We start from the raw sequence: 7114 nt of genomic DNA on the forward strand, positions 1-7114 counted from the left end.
TTCGTTGTCGAGTACTGAAAACTCTGAAGAAAATATAGAACAAGCATCTGTGCACCGAGGTAACATAGCAAGGATTCAGTCTTGTGTCCTAGCTTTTTCTGCATCTTGAAATTGCGTGTTTTATGTCGCAAGTGTTTGCACTTGTGCTTATCTGGGTTAGTGTTCATGTCATGCTTGGTTAGGCCACTCGGAAGTGGAATTCAACATATATTCACCATGTTTCAAAAACAAGGCTTGCTTTGCCTGAGAAGTCCCAATGACACACCACATCAGATTACATTACATTTCAGAAACAAGAGCACTGACCAGCATTCACAGGCCCTGTGGTCTTGTCCACAGGCCAAACACAAGGAGATGAAATAGCGACATCATCAAAGAATAGTACTAGTACATGAGTTTTTAGCTAGAGTAGTAGTACATATTTCCAAGAAATCGTAATAATTATAAGCTTCATTTCAGCTATATATATAGTAGTAGCAGCGGCAGCAGCAGCAGCAGTAGTATTGAGGAGGCCTTTGTTGTTCCTCAGTGTGGAAGGCCGGCAGCTCTGCCGCAGAGTATGGCGTTGGTCGGGATGCTGTACTCGTTGGAGAAGCTCTGCTCCGCCGTCCAGACCCTCAGGTACAGCTGCTGGCCGAGGTACTGCCGGTCCCAGTTCGCCGACCTCAGGTTCCACATCCCTTGGTTGTCCAGCGACACCAAGATCGCCGACCATCCGTTCGGATACACCTGATGGATGAAGCAAATTGCAAATGTTGAGAGTTCAGACTTACAAAGCTGCTTCTTCCTGAATAGCCAAGAATTTCATGGAATCGATTATGCCTGCTGGAATTGGAATACATTATACCTGAACAGTATGCCTCGCTTGCGCGTCGACCAGGTTGTAGTTCAGCCGCTCATTCTCCGTCCACTGCCCATTATCGCCGTACCTGAATCAAGCGAGAAGATCTAAAATGAGTTGATGTGCATACATAATGTATTCTGATTTAGTTCAAGTTTCAGATGGTAATGTAAGCTGCTGTAGCTTACCCGACGACCCAGAAATCATATCCGTCAAGATGCCACGACTGCATCTCGTTCTCGGTGTTCTGGAACACCACCTCCACGAACTCGTGCAGGTTGAGCCTGACCACAGGCGTCCCGGGCCGGGGTGCCCCGCCGTCGGGCCGCTCCGGGACACTGTCCCATTCGATCACGTTTGCGATGTTGTAGTTGTCCAGGAGCTTCAGAGGCGTGTCCGGTACGACGAATGAGACGCCGTTCACGGCGTACCGTCTCTGCCCAGCGACGACGGCAGCTGAGCTGGCCAAGACCAGCGTCCTCGACGTCTGGATAGTGCCGTAGTGGAACGACCCCTGCGGGTTGGGCCGCGCGGCGCTGGCCGTCAGGTTCCACCGGAAGGATCTTGCCTGGTTCATCGACCACTCGCTCTCCTCCGGCGGTCCTGCCGGGAGCGGGCCAGGCGCCAAGGAGGTGGCGCTGCTGTAATGCAGCGTCCCGACCGCCGTTAGCGGGCTGGTGTCGGCCGGGTTGAACCGCGTCGACGCCACCACGGCGTAGTCCATGGGCGGCTGGTCGAGGGTGACGAGGAACGCCACGGACTGACCGACGTGCACGTCCAGGGAGTCGTAGACGTTCTGCACCGGGTGCGTACCTTCCACCTCCGCCAGCTTCAGAGCATGGCCCTGGATCCGGAAGTTTATCGACGTCTTCATCCCGACATTGGACACTCTCAACAGATACGTCCTCCCTGAACAACAAAACCAAGACCGTTATTCATTTTCAGTGGCGGTTTCAGAAGAGAGACTGAGAATGCTGCCTACCTTGGTCGCCCACCAAGGTGGCGGAGGGCATGCCGTTGATGAGCAGCGCGTCCGGGAACGGGAGCGGCGCGCCGGAGTCGAGTGTCTGGCGGAGCTGGTCGTGTCCGGCGAGGTACCAGTCACCGACGAGAAGTGTGAAGTCGCCGGCTGGGGCCGGGTAGGGGACGGGGATGGCGGGTCGCTGGTAAACGTTGAGGGCGCCGAACCCTCCGGCGGCGCGGTGCAGCGCGACAGAGGGGAAGTAGGTGAAGGTGCCGATCTGGTCCTTGGCCTGGAACTTGTAGGTGTAGTTGGCACCGGGCGGGATGGGGCAGTTGGTGCCCGCCACGCCGTCCTGCCATGAGTTCTTCCGCTGCTTGATCCCGTTCCTGCATTTTGCATTCGCGTTTGCAAGTACAGACTACAGAGTGAGCAAGAAGAGAGAGAGAGAGAGAGAGAGAGAGAGAGAGAGAGAGAGAGAGAGAGAGGAGGTTGAGGAGGAGGAAGAGGGTGGCTGCGGCAGCGAGTAATTGAATATACGGACGGACCATGTGATGAGGAATGGCTCGTCGAGGTTGTTGACGACGTTGACGATGAGGTTGTCGTTGGTGACGCAGTCGATGCGAGGGCCCGGGAACTGCCCGTTGATGAGGATGCCCTTGAACAACGATTAGTGGTCAGTCAGTCAGTCAGTCCAAAATTCCTTTTCCTCACCGATATCAACATGGGCTATTTATAACATGAAATTTTACGGTACCAGTAGTGAATTGCAAGTTAAAAAGTGAAGAAATTTGGGACGAAACTGGCATGAACCAACATTTTGGCGAATTCGGGCATGAAAAAGTGAGCAGCATTTGGCATTCGGGAAGCACCCAGAAACGGCAGAGTGAGGACCGAGGAGGGTACCCTCAGCCCCAATCTATGTAGCAAAATGCAGGGAGGTCCACATTGGTAGTACAGTAGCATACCTGCTGGGTGGTGCCGAGCGGGTTGATGGGGCCATACGTCACAATCCAGGTGAAGTAGCGGTAGGGGTCATCAGCGCCGGCGAGCCTCGCCGCCACAGCCGCCAGGAGCACCCACCGCGCCAATGCCAGACAAGGCCGAGTCGGAGCCATTCTTGGCATGGACGGCTGCCCGGGAAGAACCTCTAGATCTTGAACGAGTGAGTGGAGTCGCAGAAAGGGAAAGAGAAAGAGATGGTTCTTGTAGCTGGAGCTGCTGCTAGCTTTCGCCGGTCGCAGCCGTGCTCGTGCTTTGCATTAAGAAAACGGAATTGGAATGGAAGGGAAAGTGAAAGGAGCTAGCAGGTATACGCGCATATGGGATGGGATGGGATGGGATGCAAGTTGCCAGGGAAAGAAAGTGGTATAAATATAAATGGAGGAGGACGGCGGGAGTAAAGCGTAGCGAGCTGGGAATGCGGGTTCGCCGCGTTGAGCTGCGGCGGCAGGCGAGGAAGACGACAGCTTGGGCCGAGCTGTCCCCCTCCTCTTTTCAGTCCACGGTACGCTCTCGGCTGCTCACTCACTCCGGTGGTGTGAACGCAGCTGTGCTGTCCTGTCTCGCCCGTCTGCTAATTTCCTACCTTAATCGTGGATGTACTCGCCCGTCTGCTGCTGATATAATTGCCGGTAAATGCAAAAACTTTGAGTACAAACCTTTTCATTTTTCTTTTCATTCCGTGGGGTTAGTCCTAGCCCTAGGAACATGCACTGCATGCATGCTACGGCTAATTCCGACTTTATAGAGACTTTCGGATTCAAATTCACAGGATATATTAGTATATACTTCAACTGCCCGGCGGTTCAAAGTACAAGTAGTCAGTAGTGGAATAGTATATTTGCACGAGGCCAAGGTGCTACCAGGTTATGGATGGCAACCACCGGACTTTTTTTCTAGAAAAAAAATCCTTCTCACAGTAGAGCGAACACCAGAAATAATAAAAATTACATCCAGATCAATAGACCACCTAGCGATGACGAAGGCACGCCATCGTCATCGCCCCTTCCTTGCCGGAGCCACACAAAACTTGTTGTAGTAGAATTTGTTCTTTTCATAACTCGTAAATGGTAGTGTGTTTGAACTAGGAATTTCACATGACAATAGAACAACACCCTCTTAGCAACCCATATTTATTTTGATTTTTTGGAACTTTCAAACGTGGTTTTCACGGAGTTTTCTTTGAAACTAGGTTTCCATGTAATATTCTCTCCATCACCTACATCATTCCTAGGGACTTGGAGCAAGCCACTTCTTGGACTTACTGATCCTCTCATTTGTGAGACAATGGCGATACTAGAGGGAGTCATTGTTGCGAACCTTCATGACTTCAAGGAGGTAGTGCTGGAAACGGACTACGTGGAGGTGGTTAACCTCTGGAACACTCGCCATGATTCCTGTTTAGTTGTGTCACCCATTTTTCTGCAAATTGGAGAGCTCTGTAATAGTTTTGATTTTCCTTTGTAATTGAACAAGTATCTAGATCAACAAACGGTCCCGCGCATCTGTGTGCCAGCATGCTTGTAAGTTGGATACGACTGAAAGCTGGATCGATGGACCTCCTGGTTTTCTGATAAGTAGCCTGCTGGCTGGCTGCTCGGTGGACGCCTTCGCTGAATAGAGTTTCCAAAATTCTCCACCAAAAACAACACTAGTGGAGTAGTATTTACGTTTATCTCCATAGAAAGTGTTGTCTGTCTCCATCACTATTGGTCCCCTTAATAACTTTATTAAATGTTTCCCAAAAGAACCTAATGATTCCACTAACTGGAAATCATCCTTTTTTCTTAGTTTTACCTTGTCATTGATTTTCTTTCCCTTCTTAGTAGGAGAAAATCGTAGATGCCGCTAAATGCTAGTACTCCGTATATAAGATTTGTTTGGAGTCAAACTACACAAAATTTGATCAATTTTGTATTAAAAATATTAACATCTACAGTATTAAAGTTGTATGGTATGAAAATTAATTTCAAGATGCACCTAATGATATTATTTTTGTATTGTAAATGTTAATATTTTTTTCTATAATGTTTGTCAGACTTTATATAGTTTGATTTGAGACAAATTATATATGCGGACTAGAAAAATATGAAAGGAGTACTAGATATCTACATGTACATTAGCATGAGCTGAACAACTTCTCTGTAAGAAGCTCCTTCTCTGCAAGAAGGAAGAAAGCTTAGCTTGGAAGAAAACCAAACCAAAAGAGTATCCACACAAGGCACCGGCGGTAAAGAGAAAAGGGAACCATCCAGCATGCATACAGACTCTTATGATGGCTTTAATACTACTCTACATGCGCAAATCATGCAGATGTTTTTTCCTTTTGTTATAAATAACGCACAAGAGCTTTTTCCTAAACAAACTAGCTACTAAATCATACGGTACCAGTCTAAAGTCTAAGCTTTACTGCAAGAATGACGGGCAAACATTCGTTCTGAAAGAATACAACCATACTCTCTTGTATAAACAATCAATCGTCGTAGTATGTTGTTTTGTCCACGTCAAACAGCCCGAAGAATGTTTGTCCGTCGGCGAGAGGAGCGTCGACGAGAGACTCGCCAACTGCAGGCAGCACATGGCACCCGGGCCACACGAGCAATTAACAAGTACGTAGTACTGCTCCATCCATGTAGGGTGCGTTTGGTTGCCCGTATTTGGGTCAACCAGGCCCGCGTGTAATTGAAATTGCATGTTTGATTGGGCTGCCTACACTGTTCGGCTTGCACACCACGAACTTTAAAGCACTCACAGCCAGACCCATGAGCTACACCCAGATCGGCAGTTTCTCCAGAGCCAAACTCGTGCGAGGCAGGGGAGGGGAACACGGCGCACAGCTCGTGCGAGCTGGGAGATAGCGCGAGCTCGCGCGTGTCTTTGAAAAGTCGGCGGGAGGATTTCAGCTTATGTCCCGCCGATTCGGCCGCCCTATTTAGCCCCCATCCTCTCATTGGCCAAGGCCCCGCCACCCTTCTCCCCCTTTCGATCTTTCCTGCCAGCATGCACCGGCACCGACGACCAGGTAAGCGGAGCTCCTTCGACGGCGGCGACTCCTGTCCTCAACTTCTCCGACCATTCCCGTGCCCCCTCCCCCCGAGCTGCAGCCATGGACTCTGTGAGTTCGATACCCTCTTTCTCTGTGTTTGTTCAAGCTAGATCTGAGAGGACATGGTCGTAGGGTTAGATGTGCAAGCATGTGCTAGGGTTGATTTGTGCATTGATCTTTGAGCAGATACTAGATTTTGATGTGGTGATACCTATTTGTGTTGGATCTGTCTAGATTGAGTAGTATGGTAATGATGAACACTATGGATTCATTGCTAGTTGTGTACGATTTATAGCATGCTAGAGTAGCTATTTGTGATGAACAAAATGGAATCATAGCTAGTTCTGATGTTGTGGTAGCTATTGGTAATGGATTCATATCTAGTTGGCATGTATGCTCCTACTTTCATAGATCGTCTTGTTGCCATGTTGTGGTACTGTGTGTTATGCTTACTGTATATGCGTGATACGATTGTAGGATATGATCACGCAGACGCAATATCTTAGTCATGCCCTTGTCCTGTCGGACATCCAGTTTGCGGCCTCCTACGTCGAGGACTCGTAGTCCCTCGTCGATCAGGACATGCCTTTTGATTCAAAGGTGTTCAAGGTTTTACCTTCTTGCTTTGTGCCTGTTGTGCTCGTTGAGCCAACTAACAATTCTGCTGCCGCTGCACTGAAGGCCAAGAAGGATGGTAGGGGGAACAACATGAAGTGGCAGCTGTTCATGTCTACGTTCGTGCTAAGCAAGATGTGCGAGGAGGTGCACTTGAACACCGTTGCGAAGCAGGTGTTCGAGTTCTATGGCAAAGAGGTGACCGCCAACCAGGTGTACAACCACCTAAGGAAGTGGAGAGCTCGATAGATCCAAATGTCCAAGCTCAAAGACCTTAGCAGTGCCTCCTGGGATCAGAGCACTACACTGGCAATGTCGCGGTTAGCTCATGTCCTCTTGTTTTGCACACTGCCATTGTCTTGTAGCAACTAACAGCCCTTCTTCTTCTATCTTAGGACTACCCCAAGGACGCTGAGTTCCTTAACACACCCATCCAAAACTACAACCAAATGCAGCACATCTTCTCCTTCGGCCTGGCAACTGGCAAGCATGCCATGGGCTCCAGAGAGCCTCTCGGTTCTCCCATGCCAGAGTTCCCAGGCACCCGGACGCAGAGGCAATCCTTGATGGCCCTGACAAGCCATTTGAGCATGTTCCTGTGCTCGATAGGAAGAGGAAGAGGGGCGGCCTGATGGACGAGGAGATCAGT

The 7114-nt window shown here is 49.6% G+C and overlaps 1 protein-coding gene across 1 annotated transcript; it reads right to left on the reverse strand.

Annotated features, from left to right (window-relative positions):
* Positions 1 to 355: 355 nt before the first annotated feature.
* On the reverse strand, positions 356 to 3192 carry LOC123045077 (L-ascorbate oxidase homolog). Its single transcript, XM_044468008.1, has 6 exons — positions 2771 to 3192; positions 2351 to 2460; positions 1824 to 2191; positions 1030 to 1750; positions 848 to 929; positions 356 to 729 (listed from the first exon to the last, which is right to left on the reverse strand). The coding sequence occupies exons 1-6, from the start codon at positions 2927 to 2929 to the stop codon at positions 526 to 528; spliced, it is 1644 nt and encodes a 547-aa protein (XP_044323943.1). The 5' UTR covers positions 2930 to 3192; the 3' UTR covers positions 356 to 525.
* Positions 3193 to 7114: the final 3922 nt, after the last annotated feature.

The sequence above is a fragment of the Triticum aestivum genome, chromosome 2B (genome assembly GCF_018294505.1).
Source record: "Triticum aestivum cultivar Chinese Spring chromosome 2B, IWGSC CS RefSeq v2.1, whole genome shotgun sequence".
NCBI classification, from domain to species: domain Eukaryota; kingdom Viridiplantae; phylum Streptophyta; class Magnoliopsida; order Poales; family Poaceae; genus Triticum; species Triticum aestivum.